This window comes from Artibeus jamaicensis, unplaced genomic scaffold, assembly GCF_021234435.1.
Source record: "Artibeus jamaicensis isolate MK-2021 breed Jamaican fruit bat unplaced genomic scaffold, CSHL_Jam_final contig_490, whole genome shotgun sequence".
In the NCBI taxonomy this organism is placed as follows: domain Eukaryota; kingdom Metazoa; phylum Chordata; class Mammalia; order Chiroptera; family Phyllostomidae; genus Artibeus; species Artibeus jamaicensis.
In genome coordinates this window covers 1286292-1306034 of record NW_026521861.1, presented here as the reverse complement: position 1 = coordinate 1306034, position 19743 = coordinate 1286292, and the positions used below count along the sequence as shown (strand labels likewise).

At 41.4% G+C, this 19743-nt stretch overlaps 1 protein-coding gene and 1 non-coding gene across 10 annotated transcripts in view; both read right to left on the bottom strand.

Moving 5' to 3' along the window:
• BTRC (beta-transducin repeat containing E3 ubiquitin protein ligase) overlaps window positions 1-19467 on the bottom strand; it is a 191103-nt gene extending 171636 nt beyond the window's left edge. For 7 of the 9 annotated variants that reach the window (XM_037159411.2, XM_053668500.1, XM_037159413.2 and 4 more), the window contains exon 1: window positions 10824-10960. In XM_037159411.2, coding sequence (XP_037015306.1) covers window positions 10824-10871 — 48 coding nt within the window. In that variant the 5' untranslated portion in view covers window positions 10872-10960. Of the gene's footprint in view, window positions 1-10436; window positions 10444-10823; window positions 10961-19389 lie in introns of those variants that run through there. The other 2 variants (XM_053668501.1, XM_053668502.1) reach the window with 2 other exon arrangements.
• On the bottom strand, window positions 5610-5778 carry LOC119059713 (U1 spliceosomal RNA). Its single transcript, XR_005084448.2, has one exon. It is a non-coding gene; the product is annotated as a U1 spliceosomal RNA (small nuclear RNA).
• Window positions 19468-19743: the final 276 nt, after the last annotated feature.

The window sequence follows — 19743 nt, the reverse complement described above, 5'->3', positions numbered from 1 at the left end:
TCAATTACCTGTGGTCAACCGCGATCTAAAAATATTAAGTGGAAAATTCCAGAAAAAAAACTATTCATGAGTTTTCAACTGTGTGCTGTTCTGAGCACCTTACTTCACCTCATTACCTAGGCAGTGCATCATCTCACATCATCACACGAAGAGTATAGTAAAATAAAACAGTTTGAAAGACAACATTCACATAACCTTCATTATAGTATATATAATATAGTATATATATTTTAGTATAGTATTACAGTATATGTATTTATAGTATATTATTTTAGTGTGTATATTTTATACAATATATAAATACTTATATAAGTATAAAATATATAGTATATATAGTATAAATATATATTTTAGTATATAGTATATATGGCATATGTGTATTATAGTATATGTATATACTTTTTATTCTTTTTTAAATGTTTTTTCTTCTCATTCAAGAGAGAGGGGAAGGGAGCGAGTGAGTGAGTGAAGCACTGATGCGAGAGAGAACATTGATGGACTGCCTCCTGCACACATCCTGACTGGGGACTGAACATACAACCCAGGCATGTGCCCGGACAGGGAACCGAACCAGCGACATTTTCATTATGGGATAACACTCCAACCAACTGAGTCACACTGGCCAGAGGTATTACAGTATATTGTTTTATTAATTTTATTATAAGTTGTTATTGTTAATTTCTTACTGTGCCTAATTTCTAAATTAAACTTTATTGCAGGTGTGAATACGCAGAAAGAGACAGTAGGGTTCATTTCTATTCATACTTTCAGGCATCCACTTAGGGTCTTAGAACATGATCCCTATAGATAAAGAGGGACTACTATAAAGGAATGTGTCAATAAAAAAAAAAAAAAAAGCCAGATAATCCAATAGAAAAAATGACCAAGGGCTAAATAAAACTTCACCAAAAAAGAATATCTAAATTACCAATAAACCTAAAAAGATGGGTTAAAGTCACAGGACATGTGAATTAAAACAGCAAGAACATAGCATTTACCCACTAACATAGCTAAAATGAAAAAAGACGATATCAAGTGATAAGAATGCCCAGCAACTAGAACTCTCAGAGGCTGCTGTAGGAAGTGTAAAATGAAAAATAGTTTCACCCTGGCTGACATGGCTCAGTGCATTGGGTGCCGGCCTGAAAACCAAAGGGTCGCCAGTTCAATTCCCAGTCAGGGCACATGCCTGGGATGTGGGCCAGGTCCTGGTTGGAGGCACACAAGAGACAACTACACACTGATGTTTCTCTCCCCTTCTTTCTCACTCCACCCCCTCTGTCTGAAAATGAATAAAATCTCTAAAATATGAAATATTTCCCATAATCCAACAATTCACAAATAACCATATTAACTATTTAGTTTCATGTAGTGATTCCTCAGTGCAAGGATTTATGTATCTGTGCAACAAAAACATTATCTATAGGCTACAATTCCTGGATGCCTACCTCCACAACTTCAGGGAAAGCCTGGAAGTCCCCAAGACATCTGAAAATATCAGCACCAAACCTTTGCAGCCTTAAATTTAAGTGCAGAGAAGGGACTGAAGACCTCTCAACCTGCTACCAAGGGAGTTGTTTGGGAACTATGTATAACCTTGACTTAAATTCTGTTACATTTCAAATTGTTACAAATGCCATTGGAGTAACATCAAGCAAGGAGAGAAGAGCACTGTGATATTGATGATCTTTTCAGGCATCACTCTGAATTAAAGTCAAGGTTCAGATTATTTCTGTGTGCCTTTTTTCCCCTACATAACATGATGCAAAGATACCTGCTGCATTAAATTTTGCTTCTTGAAGTATCCAACTAACAGGTGTTGTTCAGAAACCAAAATGAGAAAGTGCTAGTCGGGATAGTGTCAACAATGGAAACCAGAAGAAAAAAAAAAAAAAAACACAAATTATCACAGTAAGCATTCTATGATTCTTCTAAAAATCAAGTGTACTAGATTACAGATTATTATTACTGAGGTGGATTATTGTGCAAGTTATTCCCTCCTGTACTCCTTCTATGGGCAAAGTATACTTTCCTTTCCCTTGACATTGGGCTTGACCATGTAACTCATTTTGGTTAATAGAACATTAGAAGGCATGATACAACCAGTGATGAACAACTGGGCTTGCTTTTCTGTGCCTTTGTTGTAGTTGAGAAGAGTTTTGCCAGGGAAGTCACTGCCTCATTGAGTCCTGAGTAAGCAACCAAGCCCAGAGTCACCCAACTAATCCCAGTTTATATCATTCAGTACCCAGCAAATCCACATATTTATGCAAATAAATATCTACTGTTGTAGGACATTGTTTTGTGGTACTTTATTACATACCTGATGCAATGACACTGTGACAACTGTAAAGTGTTACTTCATTTCCTCAGTAATTTGAATGATCAGAAAATCTATATGTAAGTCTAGATAGTAACCCTTCCACTCTAGCCATGGTTGGACTAGCAAAGAAATAACGCCGTGACATTCCACTGCTTCTCTGCTTTTCAAGGATGAAATACTAGTGCAAGTCACGGTCTCGAGTCAGACTGCCTGGGTTTGACTGCAAGCTTCTTGCTAAGAGGGTGGCTTTGTGTAATTTACTTAACCTGTCTGGAATCAGCTTTCTCAGCCGAAAAGCAGGGATAAGAAGAATGTTGACTATATCTTACAGAATTATTAGAAGAATTAAATAATATATGTAAAAAAATTAGAACAGCACATTTAGAACAGCTTGCAATAAATGATAGATGAGTGCTGTTAGCTATTTAAAGTTGACTATATTTTTAAAAAACAATGAAAAACACAACTCTTCCACTTCAGCTATGGTTATTCTGTTATGACAGAGTCAGGTCAGAAGCCTGATAACAGGAAGGCAAGTACACCCAAACTGCCAAATCTCAGAAAGGAACAAGACCTCAAATGGAAATTTCAGCTCCAAAGTTTATTTATTTTTTGTTTTCATTTATTGATTTTAGAGAGAGAGAAACATCTATTTTTTTGTTCCACTGAGTTTTGCATTCAGTGACAGAGTCTTCTATGTGCCGCTGACTGGGGATGGATCTGGCAACCTTGGCATATAGGGACACGCTGTAACCCACTTAGCTACCTGGCCAGAGCCTCACCAGTTTATTTTTCAGTAGATGGAAATTCTCTCCCAGCTCTGTGACTTTTGCCTCCTTGCTCTCCACACCCTACCTTGTCCACTTATAAAGACAATCCAGAAAGTAGGATGTTAGTGTCCCAGAGAACGAATCATATTCTTAGTTCAACATTACCCTTAGTATCTGTCTAATCCACCACAATCTCTGAGTTTTTGATAAAATAGTCTAGCTCTATCTTGACTAGGCTTTGGAAAATTAAAGGGAATTATTCAGAGATTCCCCAAGTACAAGGTGAATCTTGTGGAATACCAGCTAAAATTGTAAGATCTGATAAACCTTTCCCATAGAGATTCTTTTCCCCTCCACTGACAATTTTAAGATGCTGGGATTGATTTATTAAGAAAAGTTTTTGCTCTGGCTGGGGTGGCTCAGTGGATTTGAGCCCTGTGCAGCAAACCTAAAGGTTACTGGTTCAATTCCGGGTCAGGGCACATGCCTGGGTTGTGGGTTCTGTCCTCAGTCTAGGCAAATACACAGGTAATTGATGTTTCTCTCCCTCTTTCCTCCCTACCTTCCCCTCTCTCTAAAAATAAATAAATAAAATCTTTTTTTTTAAGTTTTCTTAATAGTGACAAGTTGTTAAACTTTGGTAAAAATTTAACAAGAAGATGAAATTTTCTATTTCATCTTCAATGAACTCTTATTGTACAATTTAAAGGTACCTCCGTGCTATATTAAAATATTGCTAGAAAGTATGAGGTTTTAAAATACTTCAGTACCACAAAAATTCTTTCCTCATTCTCATTCTTTTTTTTTTTTATGCCATTTGCCATAAGATCATTTTATCTATTCATAATCAAGATCCAAGTCCAAGGACCTCTGAAAGGTAAAAATGGCTTCTATTGTCCTTCCTGCTCAGTGACTCCTTCACATCCGGCTGGATCCACTGCACTGACTCCCCACTGGGAGACACTTCCTATGAAGGGTTTCAGAGAATCTTTGAGAATATGTTTTGGTTAGGGTCAATATATATCAGGAGTGCCTAGTTCTATTCTAAATAGCTACCTAAAAGCCAAAAAGTGAAGATGAAATGAAGAACTGCTGCCAGATGAGGTGGCAGGGTGCCCAAGACTATGACAATTGCTCTGGAGCATGAGTAATTAAGGTCAGCAAGTATTTACTGGGTGCCTGCTACATGCCAGGAGTCATCTGGATGTCTGGAGATACAAAAGTGAATAAATTCTGTACCTGTCCTGCCATTAGGGCATGTGGTGGGGCCAAAGAAAAGCAATCGAGGTGAAAGTTGTGATGCAAAAGGAAGCCTTGAGTTGGAGGAGGACACTGCAGGCACAGGGTGGTCTGAGCCGAGCCGAGCACTGGGCAGGGGAAGGCTGGTGATCAGGCTGTGAGTGGCCTGACCTAGTATGGGGCTGGGGGACTGTGACCTAGGGAGACTCTCGGCAGGCCATGAGTTTGGGTTAGTGTTGGAGTAAGTGGTTGAGAGCTGTCACCAGATGTTGGTGAGTGGATGAGCACCAGCCTAAGGCACGACAGAGGAACGATGTTGCTGAGAGTCAGAGTGACTATGAAAACGATAAATAAATAATCTTACACACTGTCCCATCTCCCTTTCACAATGAAAAAAAATTCTTATCTGCTTCCCCCAAGGATTTAAACAGCATACAAACACAGTAATACCTTGGTACCGTCAGCTTCATAACTGGTCAAACCCTGTACTTGTCACATTTTGACATGCAAAAAATGTTTCAGTGCTGAGCGCTTGCTCAAGACCCTTCACACTTGCTAGAACTTGTATGAGTCACACACTTGCCCACCAAGAGAAAGTGCTTTATCGCTTGTTGCTTGCTTGGTACTCAGCGCTCATCAGGAGTTCTAATTAATGAGAAGAGCCAAGGCACCACTGTAATACAGAATAGCAAGTAGTCTCGTGAAAGTTCGAATTCTAATTTACGGGCAAAAATTTCTAATAGCCATTTAAAGTAAAAAAGTTTTCTCTCACATCTATAATTCACTTCCAATAATTTATTATATGCATCTATTCCAAACACATATCAAGAAAATTAACACAAAAAAATCAGTAATTTGTAATTTCATACTACAATGACTTATACAACGTAAGAGTATCCAAAAAGAAACAGAAGGCTACTGGGGACAGGCACAGGATACACAGAAACTCTGACAACTTAAACTCTGAACCAGTTTCAGATGTTTATCCAAACAGGTGGTAATCAAGCTCACTGATTTAAAGAAAAGCCCATCAGCGAAAATCTGAGTTTGCCTGCCTGCCTGCCTGCCTTCCCTCCCTCCCTGAGGACATTTTTTCATTGCTTTCAGAGAAGGAGGAAGGGGGAGGGCAGGGAAGAGAGAGAGAAATATCCACCTGCAACAGAAACATCAACTTGTTGCCTTCTCAAAAGCTCCCAGACCTGGGATCCAACCCACAATCCTTCAGTCCAACCGAGTCACAACAGCCAGGGCTAATCTGTGTATTCATTCATTTATTTCAGGGGAGAGTATGAACGCAGGCCCCCACTACCACAAATTCTGCAGTTGAGTTTCCCACAATTGGGGAAATCACAGGGGTCAGCACATCCCGAGTGCAATAAATAAGCCTCGCCCTGGGAAAACCACCTTCGGGATCTCCCCTTGGTGTCTCCCCTGCCAGGTAAGTATGAATATGAGAGTATTTATTTTTAAATGCAATTTCTTGCTTTTAGATACATATGCTTTTCAAGCAAGCAAGAAGTTACTGAATCACATTAATTCACCCAGTAGTATCTCTGGGTAATATTAAAACACCTCATATAAGAAATCACATTTGTTCCTTAAGAAATTAACCTCCAGCCCTGGCTGTTGCGGCTCAGTGGATGGAATGCCAGCCTACAAACTGATGGGTCAGTTCAAATCCCAGTCAGGGCACATGCCTGGGTTGCAGGCCAGGTCCCCAGTAGGGGATATGCAAGAGGCAACCACACATTAATGATTCTCTCCCTCTTTCTCCTTCCCTTCTCCTCTCTCTCAATACAAATAAATTCTTTAAAAAAGAAGTTAACCTCCAAAATGAGATACTTCCAAAGCAGTCCTAGTGTTATAACCCACAAATCTGGCTGATCCCATTCATACTGGGTTGGCCAAAAAGTCTGTTTAGTTTTTTTCCTTGAAATAAAAGGCAAATTTTTCATTTTCACCAATAACTTTATTGATTTGGATATTCTGAGTATGTTGGCTATATCCTGCTATTGGCTTCTAGTGCATAAAGGCCAGGGCTGCTGCTAAACATCTTCCAATGCATAAGACATCCCACAGCAAAGAATTATTTGGCCAAAACATCAATAGTACCAAGAAACTTCATAAACCACTTCTGACACATTTGATCAGTCACTGTACCTTCTTCATACACTACACGGTATTTTTTGTGTGTTTTAGCTGTGTTTTTACCTTTTTTAAATAATAAAGCATAATACACCAAAAATATGGGATATTTTTTCCATCTTCAATATTAAAATGACTGCACAAAAATTGACCAACTTTGATATATTTTTTAAATGCTCACTGAAATGACAGCTGTCATGATACAATCTAACTAAATTGTTTCGATGAGGCCAAAGACAACTAAGCACCACTAGAGCAATCTGAGGGAAAAACCAAAACAAATTTTTTGGCCAACCCAATATTTTTAGCCTGAACAACCAACTAGAATAGCATCTATGATACTCGGTCTCAAAAGAGCATCCTCCGACTCCCAGGAAGCTGATTATGCATGTCACTCTTCATGTCTATATGCTGAGATTATTTCCCTTTACTCTGACCAACACTGCCATTCTTGGACTTCCAAACCTAGGACTTAAGAGAAGTGGCTCATTGGTTTCTACCTCCTGTTTCCTGGAGTGCTCCAGCTTAGAACCCATGCATCATGCTTTAAGGAAATCCAAAGGCAATGTGCAGAGAGGAGACCCACATAAAGAAGGTCTTTAGAGCCAGCTGACTCTCACCCAGGGGCCAGTCATGTTAGTGTGAGCATTGTGAACATTCCAGCCATGCTGGCACCCTGGACGACACCAAATGAAGCAGAAAACCCATCAGTCAATCATAGATATGAAGCTATTAAGTTTTGGAGTGGTGCATTACAAAGCAAGTTACCTTTAACACTGTCTCCTTATCAAGTGCATTAAAAATTCTTTCATATACCCCCAAATTATATTCAAGTTTCAAATGTTTCCCCAGTTCTAAGATTCTGAAATTTGCTTATCCTGTTCACTTTTCTTAAGCTTAAAAATTCATTCCCTCAAGAACACAAACTAATTTTTTTTTAAATCATCCTTCAGCTCTGGCCGGTGTAGCTCAGTGGATTGAGTACAGGCCTGCGAACCAGAGGATCGAGGTTCAATTCCCAGTCAGGGCACATGCCTGGGTTGCAGGCCAGTTCCCTGCAGGCAAATTCCCAGCAGGGGATGCACTAAAGGCAACCATACATTGATGTTTCTCTCCCCTTCTCCTTCCCCTCTAAAGATAAATAAATAAAAATCTTTAAAAAAAAAAAAGATGTTTATTATTTAAAAAATAATAATAAAATAAAAATAAAAAATCATCCTTCAACTTGTCTTCTTATCCCTCATATATATTGTTTTAAAATATATACACCCTTATAAAACGGTGCCTACATTCCCTCAATCATTTTCATTTCTCTTCTCCGGGCCTCTTCCAGTTCCCGTTTATGTTCTTGAGGAATTATAATTTTGTTGACCAAGGAAGTGTTATGAAAGGTCCTTAAGGACCTGTTAAAGCTGAATGAGAGATATTAGCATATAAGTTCTTTAATGTAAACTACTGCTTTAATATCATTTGTTTCTAGAAGTTAAACTATGTTTCACAAGTATCCAAGGGTAAACTTTAAGTCTAGACCATGTGTGAATTATGATCGATTCTGAATTAGTAGTATCATTAAGAAGATTTTATTGTAAAATTCCTAATTGAAGCACTACATTAATGTAGTAATGAGCAAAAGTCATAAAAGAGAATATCCATTTCATGTTGGCATTTTAAACAAATTACATTTTCTTAAACAATGGAAATCAGAACTTCCATACAAAAAGTATCATTCATAAGTTACAACTGAAGAAAAGGTAAGAAAAAAACAAAGGCAAATACTATATAAAATTTTCAATTTGACTAAAAGGATAGCCCTTCCACGTGTACTGTGCACTAATCACTTGGTGCAAAGATGAATAAATTATCTTCCTATTCAAACCTGACTCTGAGTAAGCAGACATGTTATGACAGGGTAAATGAAGCCATAGGCAAGTTGTGACTTACTCAGATTCATAATAAGACTGGCTGAGCTGAAAACGAATACCAAATCTCTAACTCTCCATTCTCTGCTTCAGTTATTAAAGTGTCATACTTAGTGACCTTCCTCCAGTTGGTCTTTTCTCAAACAGTAGCCACAACTGCAGGCAAAGTCAAAAATAAAAGTAACAAATTAAAGATAAAACTGGCTTCTCCCTATAGTAACTGACTCAACATCTAATAATATGTGATGTTCTAAAAGCTGCAAACTACTACATGGCCATCTCCAAGTCCACTTTAACTCAATCAGGAGACCGTTATCGACACATAACTCACTGGTACAAAGCAGAAATCAAGTAGTTGAGGATGTTCCCGGGCTGAGGTCTGATGGGAAGCAAAGAAGATGATCTCATAATGTTTCTTTATGACCTGTAAATCACACTACTCCATAAATCTGACAGAAGTGTCAAGGTTAGGGTTAAGTCAACCTCTAAGTAAGAAAATAAAATAAGCAGCTGTCACTTCTCTTGACTTCCTCTTACTTCATTTTTTTAAGGTTTATTTTTTATTCTCATTTGAGAGAGAGGGGAGTTGGGAAGAGAGAGGGGAGTTGGGAAGAGAGAGAGACATCAATTATTTGCCTCCTGCACATGACCTGACTAGGAATCAAACCTGCAACCTAGGCATGTGCCCTGAATGGGAATCAAACCAGTTGTCCTTTCAGGACAATGCTCCACACAACTGAGCCACAGTGGCCAGGGCTCCTCTTACTTCTAAAGTCCAATAAAATTTCAAAGTCTTATCTCATGGAAGTCAACATTGGGAAGAAATTTAAGAACGTTCTTCAAAATGGAATTACATTAATGATATACTCAAACTTCAGTTAGGTGTTTTTGAAAGCACTAATACAAAATAAATAAAGTTTTAGTAAATTTGACCAGTCTCTGAAAAATGTATTCTTGTAAATAGGGCCATTTATAGCCTAAATTCAGTTAGGGTTCATGTTTATTTAGATTTGTTCTGGTATTTCAGGCAAAGACACAAAATAACACATAAAGAAATAAAATTTGGAGTGACAGGTTACAAATACTTCTCAGAAAGCAAGACCTGACTACAAATATCAATGTCACTAACGCCACCTGTTAAGATGTAAGTGTATGCATCCCATTATTCTTTAGCTGTGACCACAAAGTCTGGTTTTACACCTAGGATATACAAGAAGCATCAGATTAAAAGCATCAAATATCAGACTATACAAAATTGCCAAACAGAAGCATAGAAGAAAAGCATGATATAAAGTTAACAAACTAGGCTCAAAAAGATTTAAACCCACCCTCAAAATTCCATGTGAACCCATACTGTGCTTCAACCTAAAACTGATAAGCAACGACCAATCCTGACATCTCCCATTACCTACATTCCCCCTTTTATCTCCTGAATTTCTCCTCTGATCTTATCACTTCTCTTGAGTCTAGCGATTCTTATCTCCACCGCCTTTTCTTTCCCAGAAAGTGATACAGGACCTGGCCCCTACATTTTACTATCTCTACAATTTAGCACAAACTTTTGTTTTGTTTTACCTTGTTAGATGGGAATTTTGTCCCCAATCTCGTGCGCCAAGGTTTTCCTGCCCAGTTCAACCTCGTCTTTACTACAATACCCAGCCTCTCCTTTCAAAGAACAGTATGTATCCCCTTTTCTGACATTTGAAATGCTGGCTCATAGTCAACACCCTCTTCCTTCCCCAAAGACTGCTGTCACCAGAGCCCTAGGTCTCCATCCCCAGTCCTTATCTTCCTAAGTAAGGCCTCTTTCTTCCCAGAGTTTGTCAACATTAGTTTGGCCAAGTGGGACCTGAAAGCAACGGCTATCTCAACCCCCCTCATTCTACAAAACTCTTTAGCCTCCCACCAGCCCTGGCTGTCCCCAACACTTCGATCCATCTGCATCCAGCCCTACATGTCCCCCCCCCCTAACATCTTTCCTCCTACTACCCGCTGATCCCTTTCCCCACTCCTCAATGCACCTCTTCTCCCGGGCCTTACCCGTAAGCCTGACACTGAGAAGGCCCTGCCAGCAGCCTCACCGGGTCTGCCCTCCGGGCTCCCTCCGCTCTTCAGTAACTGTCCCCACGCCCCTTTCCCTCCAGGGCCCCGCGCCACCCAGAGCCCCCTCCCAGATTAAGCTCCCGCTGTCACTTGGTCTCTCATCCACAAGATGGCGGAGCTGCTGCCCCCACCCCCAGGTCTCTCCGCAACCACCTCCCGCCTCCCTAGAGCTCCCATCCCGTCCCTTCAGCAGCCCCCGCCGCCGGCCTCGGCCCAGAGTCCCTCTGTGCCCTCCTCTGGTGGACCGGCGGCCCAGGCCGGAGCCTCAGGGACGCCGCCAACGCCACAGCCTCCACCGTTTCCCGTCCTGCACCTTCTCCTCACCATAAACTTCAGCGCTTTTTCCTGCAGCACCGCCTCGGCCGGGTCCATAATCGCCAAGGGACACTAGGTCTGCACTCCGCCGGGGCCGCCCCCTTGGTGCCAGACCGCAGCCAACGCAGCGCTCAGATCCCGCCTCCTCTTCCTTCCCTCCGCCCTCTCTTACCTCTCACGCACCCGCAGGGGGGCCGGGAGAACCGGCTGCTCGGCGCGCATGCGTGAGCCCTCCGGCTCACTGGATTTGTAGTTCCAGAGCTTCGCGCAGCAAACCGTGAGGCCAGCTCGTGAACTGCAATTCCCGCGGTTCACTGCTACTGGGGCTGGGGTGCCGGCAAGCCAAATCCAGACACCTCGCCTTTAAGCAGAGAAAAATCTGCTGATGGGAGTCGTAGTTTACAGCCTCCACGGGCTGGAAAAGGGGGGCGGGGCACGTGTGTCTCCGTGGTTACCAAGCGACGCCAGTGGCGCCTTGCTGGGTATTTGATATCAAGATGGCGATCATTGCCTCACCTGTAGCCCATACACTGGAAAAAAATGTGAGAGGACTGAGAGTTCCTATGTGGTTTTAGAGAACTGGATACCTACAAATTCCATATGTCTCTGATGTCTGTGGGATGAGTTTGACCCAGAGGCGCTAGGCCTGCGAGCGCCTGGCAGCGCTGTATAGACCAATGCAGAATTTCAAGGCCCTAAGCCATCGCCCCACACTTTTCCCAAAGACCTCATTTTCCCTGTAAGGGGTGTCCCACCTTTGGTTCAGGATGGCTATGAATACCGTCCAACACAAAATCATAAAGTTACTTAAAACATGAGATTTTTTTTGTGATCACATGTTACAATGTATTTAATGTGTGGCTCAAGACAACTCTTCTTCCAGTGTGGCCCAGACATGCAAAAAGGTTGGAGATGCCTGCCCCCAAGTCAGGGCCCAATAAAACTGGGTTCTAAAAACTTTTGGGTGTTTAGCATTCACAAAGTTGGCGCTGCTAACCCTGAGATGTATGGTAAGCTGCACATTAAGGGTCATATAAGTACTTACCAATCATGGAATATAATGGCCATCCAGCAAATAAAGCATGTATTTAGTTTGGCCTTGAAAAAGACAATATAAACTTATTTTGGAAATTGGGTCTACCCTAGGTGGAAGAAAACACTATAGTTGAGCCGAAAGTGATGGGCTTAATGGCAATGGGGTAAAAATTATTTGGAATAAAAATGTGAGGCTTGTACAAAAATATCTGAACTTTTAAAATAAGTCAGTTGGGGAAATGCCTTTTTACTTATAAGAAGAAATTCCAGTGTAAATTATTTGTTAATTCACCAACAATAAGCACATAACCGTGCATAGACATCCTCCCAGGAAGTGGGGATTTGTTAGTGAAGGCAATAGACCCAGTTTCGTGGAACCTACATTTCTAGTATAGTGCTACTTTGTCCTAGTCTTCATCCCTATGTCCACAGAATCAGCACAAAACCTAATACATAACAGACTTTCAAGTAATAAAAAGTTTTCTCTTGAACAGAAAAATAGTTCTATCAAATGTAAAACAGGGAAGAATTAAAACTCATTCATATGAAATCTACCTGGAGGTTTTCATAGGACTAAATCAGTATGGGACACAGTTGCCTAAAAAGCTAAAGGAGGCTTAGGAAGCTTGAAGAGTGTTGTCTGGGGAATGGAGACTTTAAGGTCTTACTGTTACAAAACACTCAGGCCACACCTGGAGTACTTTGTTAATTTATGGACACTGTATTCTACAAACATCATATCCAGGAACATGGTCAAGGGTAGGATAAGCAAGAGAGAAAATATTGGTGGATGCTTGCTCTGAAAAAAAAGAAAACTTAGAAATAACTAAATTCAAGCATTTGAAAGTATTGAAAGGCGTATGTACATAACACCACAGGGCAAACTAGGACCAATGAATAGGATAATAATTATGATGACGATGAGCATGACAGCTATTGCTTTATTAACTCTTTGTGCCAGGCACTGTACTAGGCATTTTACATTCATAATCTCCAGTACTCATGGTAACTCTATAAAACAGGCATTACCCCAATGTACAGGCGAAGTGAATGACAGACACTGATAGAGGACAAATAAGTTGCTTGAGTCGTGAAGCAAATTACACTGTTACGAATCAAACTCAGGTCTGCTTGAGTCCCCTGTGCTATTTTTCACTGAATCACACTGCAGTGACATGGGACTCAGACTCAGAGTTTTCTAGTAATCAGATCTGGCAAAGGAATGGCCTGCTCCATTCCCAAAAACATTTAGAGACAGGATGACCGTCTGTCAGGGGTATTGTTTAGGGGGGTTCCTCTTGGGTGGGAAGTTAAGATCTTTTAAACTCTAAGATTCTATTATTTTTTAGAAGTCATTTGTTTTACTTTTTTATCCAGGGAGAACTATAAAAATATTGCCTGAAAGCCTGGCACTCAGTGACAGTCCTCACTGTGCCCAGCCATGTAGAGGTAAGGATTAGTAAAGCAAACACCAGGAGTTTTGTTTAGAAGCCCAACCAGATAGACAGTTCATGTGCATATGGGTTGAAACTGAGCTGGCAGAGGCTAGGTACAGAAAGGGTAGATCCTAATTCTTGAAAATTGACCTCTCATGGTCAGGCAAATGCAGAAGTCCAAACGTGAGTTGCCTTGATTCTCAAGCTCCTCACATCCAATATACCAGTAATTAGGAAAGTTCATTGGACTAGAAGTTAAGAGGCCTGGCTCTAGCCCATCGTTTTCTCCAGTTAATTGGTTGACTTTGGGAAATTAACCAAACATCTTTGGTCCTCTTGTCATCTGTAAAACAAAACTCTCTGCCAATTCTAAAATGAGTACACCCATGAGCCCGTTCAGGGTGCTTGCTCAAAGAGATTACTGAATTATTAGAACCTTTAAAGCTCCACTTCACTGGAAAACTGCATTTCCACTGTAAGAAATCGCAGCTACTACTGGACTTAATTTCTTCCCCTAACTTCCTGGTTAAGACCTCCAAGTACTCTGACTTAGCCTTGCCTATTAGTGTCCGTATTCAGCTAGTAATCAATCAAAATGTGTCTTTCACCCTCCAGCTCCAATGCTTGCTTGTTCCAGGCTACTTACCTTCATCTGTTTTGTTTAGTTCACTCACGTATTCACCTCCAGTCCAGTTCTCTGACTTCAGGCTCTCTCCACCCACCTCTTCTGACTTCACTTTCATCACCTTCTTCCCCTCTCAATCCTTTTACAGTTCTCTTATCTACTTTATCGTTGTTTAAATTCCTTTGCCTGGCTTTCCAGGCCTTCAGAATCTTAGCCAATCCCCCCTCTCTCTCTCTCTCTCTCCAGCCTTAATCCCTGCTTTGCTTTAACATACCTCTCTGCTCCAATCAGACCTTTCTCCTAACCCACCTGCTCCACACACGTTTGCCTCCTGGTCTTAGCCTGTGGGAGGATTTTGCCGTTCTAGAAGCCTTCCATTTCCCCCTCTTTCCTACTCATCTTTCAAGGTCTGATTTAAATCTTACTTTTAAAGAAATGCTCATCTACCTGGCTCAGTGTGGCTCAGTGGATTGAGTGCTGGCCTGTGAACCAAAAGGTTGGAGGTTCAATTTTCCGGTCAGGGCAAATGCCTGGGTTGCGGGCCAGGTCCCCAGATGAGGGCAGGCAAGAGGGAGCAGATCAATGTATCTCTCACACATTGATATTTCTCCCCCTCTCTATCTCCTTCCCTTCCCCTCTCTCTAAAAGTAAATAAAATGTAAAATATAATAAAAATTTAAAAATATATAATTAAAAATAAAAAATAGTTATCTAGTTATATATTTTCTTTTAGCACCATGCTTGCTCCCTTTTCCCTCCCCATAGGCAACATTTATCTTTTTATTTGTATGGTTCTTGCAAAATAAACACTGTTTTGTGTGCTACGTTTTTTGTGTGGGCTACATTTTTATTCACAGATTTAATGTTTTATATGTCTCATTATGTTTCATACTTTTCGCATTCAGTAACTATGGTTTTAAGATCCACTCATGTTGCTATGTGTATATCTAACCTGTTGCTTCTAACTGCTGAATAATGGTCTGATGGTGCGTCTCCCCCACATTCCGCCCAGCTACTCTCCCAGCAAAGCCTTCTGTTCCCAGTCACCCCCAATAAGACTGCAGTGATCAATCTCCTACATGTCCCAAGTGACACTGTCAAGAATACATATCTAAAATCATACTTACTGGTTCATAGGCTGTTAAGGACACTTATCTGGACTGCGTAGTGTCAAAGTGCAGTACAGAAAGACCACGATGATCTGCACTTCCACCACAGTTGGCATCGATGGGCTTTCCACTTTTTGCCAGTTTATGCATTTAACCTTCCCTAGGCAACACGCAACCCACGAGAGCCATGCCCTTCTTGAAGCATGCAACCCTGCTCTTCTACCCCCGCTGTCTGCAGTGTGTGCTTGTAACACACAGCAAACTGGGGTCAGAAATATTCCACATTTGCCTGCACTGTTTTCTCATTCCATGGCATTCCTTCTCCCATACCTGGTGAGGTGCTCAACTGTGATCGCACATTAGAGTCATTTCGGGAGCTTTATGAACAGTATTTATGCCCAAGCTGTACCCCTCAGGTATTCTGATTAAAAGATGTGTAGTAGACCCTTGGCAATGGTAACTTTAAAAGAGCCCCAGGTGCCATAGTTCTAATCTGCAGCCAGATTTGAGACAACTGCCTTGGAGTCTAAATGCCCAGTGCCTTCTTGCTGACCTCTGGCTACCCAGAGTCCCCCCATATGCCAAACTTACCTTCCAAAAAAATACTCTTCCCTGCCACTTGTCCCCACACTCCTGAAAAAAAAAAGCTAATCAAAGCTCAGAGTGGAATGGAAGCAAAGGGATTAACTGATTTAAAAAGCCATGAACTATTTGAATATCTGATAGGCTCAATCCCAGGGTCAAGAGGCCCAGTTGAGGTAAGAGAAGTTCTTTGTATTTCAGTTGGCAACAGTTGGGAACTGTTTTAGTTGGGGGCTAAATAAAGAATTTTCCCTCTTCTTCTCACTTCTGTGCCCTCATAAAAGGTCAAGAGTCACCCTGGACAGGTAGCTCAGTTGGTTAGAATGTTATCCCAAAATGCCAAGGTTGTGGGTTTGATCCTGGCTCAGGGTACATACAACAATTAATCAGTGAATGCATAAGTAAGTGGAACAACAAATCGATGGTCTCTCTCTCCCTCCCTTCCTCCTTTCCTTCCCTCCCACTCTCTTTCTATCTAAAAATCTATTTTTTTAAAGGCCAAAATTCAGTTCCCTACTTCTAAGAGTTTGCTGACCTCATTGGGGCTCTGTGTTCTCGTGCCTAAGTGGAAGAAGTCATTATTAACAGTGAACTGTGATCCAGATTAGGTTCCCTCCACAGATGATCACACTGACTCAGGCCAAGGCCATCCTTATCTGGACAGAGCAGCCAGTCCCCTTCAGGACAGACCTGTAGAGTGGGGATGGGAAGGGGTGACAGTAGGGCTGCCAGAAAGGTCGTTCCAGGCAAAGGTAACTGCCTTTTTGATGATGCATTCTGGGAATTAAAACAAGGCTAGTGTGACTTTAGGGGAATAGAGGCACTTGATGAGACCACAGAGAACAATAGTATGGGGCTCTAATGGTAAGCCATTATTTAGCCAGTATCCACTGGTCAGGTGAGCGAGCTGACACCCTTTCTACCTGGGGTCAGTGCCTGTGCCTTACCAGCTGTTAAATATTTTTTCTAAAATTATTCTTTCTCTCTTTTTTAAAATGATATTAAGTTTTACCTTAGCCTTTTTAAAAAAGATTTAAATTTATTTATTTTTAGACAGAGGGGAAGAGAGGGAGAAAGAGAGGGAGAGAAACATCACTGTGTGGTTGCCTCTTGCATACCGCCAGGCATGTGCCTTGACTGGAAATCAAACTGGTGACCCTTTGGTTCACAGGCTGGCACTCAATCCATTGAGCCACACCAGCCAGGGTTCCAGCTATTAAATATTTTGACTTTCACATCAGTTTATAGGCTACATTATGGAATTTGGACTTCATCCTGAGGGCTATAAGAAACTACTGAAAATTTTTAAGCAGGGCTACACCATGGTCAGACTTCTATTTTTAGAAAATTACTTATGGCAGGAAACTGAGAAAAACAATTATGAATTTTCTGATCTTCCTGGGAGAGAAGTTGGAGGTCTGATGAAGGAGATGATAGGAATAGGAAGTAGATTCCAAAGACACTGAGGAGATAGAATCCGTAGGACTTGGTGATTGATTAGATGTGTCGTGGATGAAGTCAAAGGGACGTGTCAGAGATGACTTCTAGGCATCTGGCTCAGGAAACAGGATGAATGAGAAGTGCCATTTTTTGAGACAGGGAGTGCAATAGAAGGAACAGGTTATGGGAGGATAATCAGTTCTTTCTTGGACATATTGCTTCAAGGTGTCTGGAAGACTTCCACATGGGTTTAGACATTGAGGCAGTTGGACATTTAGAACTGAAGCTGGAGAAAAAGGCCTGGCTGCAGATATAAATCTTGAGCATATAGGTTGTAGGTAACTGAAGCCCCCAGAAAAGGATGAAATCACCCAGGTAAAGTACAAGCAGTGTAAAGAGCAGCAGATCTAAGACAGAATCCTGAAGAACTTTGATATATACAGAATGAGCAGAAGAAGAGGGGTCAGCAAAGGAGCCCAAGAAGTGACCAGAGAGACAGGAGGAAAATCTGGCAAGCGTGGCTCATGATGGGCGTCAGAGGCCATATAGCAGTCGGCAGTGAGTTACAAGTGGAAGGTGGGGGAATGGAGACTGTTGAGCGTCTTCTTACAAAACATGCATCTCTCAAGGGAAACTCTCAAATGGTTTAGGGTGGAAAAAAAGTGTGTTTGTGGAAAAAACAGAGAGGGAAAGGGAAAAAGAGAAAACTGAAGCAAATATGGCAAAGCGTTAATAATTGGTGGATCTAGATGAAGTGTTATGGGTATTCATTGTACTCTTCTTACAACTCTTCTAAGGGCTTGAAATTTTCCAAAGCAAAATCTTGGGGAGTGAAAAGAAGTCAGAGACTCGAGCATATTTAAATGCTGATGGAAAGGTTCCACTAGACAGAGAAAGGTTGAAGATAAAAGAAAGAGACAAGGGATAATTATGAAGCCAGGTCCTGGGAAGATGAGACAGAATGAGTCCAGCTGGAGGGATTGGCAACCAGTGAGAGAGGAAGGAAGAGAGTGCGGAGGCAAAAAAGTAGGTCAGGTGTAGAGCTGCAGAAGAAAGGTCGAGGAAATCCCCTCCTGATGGGTGCTGGAATAGACAACTAGCAATCTCTGCCACACAAATGGGATTTTTGCATTTTGGGCTCTTCTGGATTATGTTTATCCCTTTTCTTTCATTCATTAGCAACACAATCAAAAAGTAGTTTTCCTTAAATTAAATTAATGTTGTTGTAGACCAGTGGTTCTCAGTAGAGTCAATTTGTCCCCAGAGGACATTTAGCAATATCTGTGCTCCAGGCCTGCAGCAGAAGGACACAGGATACCTAAGGATATTCGAGAAGTTCAGTAAGACAATTCTGCTCTATCTCATTAGCAACATTGTGACCTTGGGCAAGTTACTTAACCTCCTTATACCTCACCAGCAAAACGGGGATTGTAATAGTTCCTATCTCATTAGGCGGCTCTGAGAATTCATAGAAAATTCTTAGAACATTACCTGGCACATAGTAAGTACTCAATAAATGTTAGCAACTAATAGGTCTAAATGTTACATAGTTTGCATGTATCATCAAGATGAGCTCAGTTTGCACCTTCTCTTTCCTGGACAACTTAGTCTTAAAACCATTATATAGGGCAGAACTAGGCTGGCGTCCATGCAAAGAGGAGGCCTGACATGGGCTGCTAAAGCCCAAGTGGTGGGGTAAGGACACACATGTGCAGGAAGAAGCTCTCATGGGGGACTTGTACATATACGCCTACAAACACATGTACAGACATCCCTCACTCTGCCCACTGAGGGGACCTTGGAGCAGCACTACCCAGTAACAATGAGCACAGTTCGCATCCAGATCTTAACCTCTAAATACCATTCTCCACTGAAAAGAATCAGTGTTCTTGGGGCAATGGATGCTTCCAGGGCTGGGACAAGAAAAGTACAAGATGAGCCTATGACACTTTTTGCCCAAACACAGAAAGAAGTGGCCAAAAAGTAATGGAGATGTGTCAAAAAGACTCATTGTTTCACCTCCCAAAATATTTAATGATTTGAAAAACAAAGAGTAACTCCACAGAGGAGAAGGCTGGTAGATATCACTTTAACCAAGTGATCAAAGTGAACATCATCAGCTGAGAAGCAAATTGAAACTGTGTCCTCAATAGAAGGCAATGCGAAGAACAAAGAGGTTGTGGTGGCTTCCTCAGTGATGACACCCCCAAATTCTTGCCTCCTGGTGTTCACACCCCTTCTTTACTGATTAGGGCTGATGTACATAAGTAATAAGATATTACAGAAATGCTAGAGGGTAACTCCCAAGGTGAGGATATAGAAGATATTGTGGCTTCTGCCTTACTCACTCGTTTCACTTGCTCTGGAGAAAACAAACTGCCGTGTTGTGAGGAATCTCAAGCAGCCCTTCAGAGGGGTCATTGTATAGTAAGGAACTAAAGTCCTCTGCCAACAGCCAGCACCAAATAGCCAGTGACGTGAGGGAGTTATCTTGAAGCAGATCCAACGATCGCAGTTAAGCCTGCAGGTGACAAAAACCCCAGCCAACACCTTGAGTATAATCTCATGAGACACTGAGTAGAACGCTAAACTGTTCCTGAATTTCTGACCCATGTGACATGATAAATGTTTATAGTTGTCCTAAGCTGTTAAGTTTAGGGGCTGTTTGTTATGCAGCAATCATAGATAACCAATACAGTTTC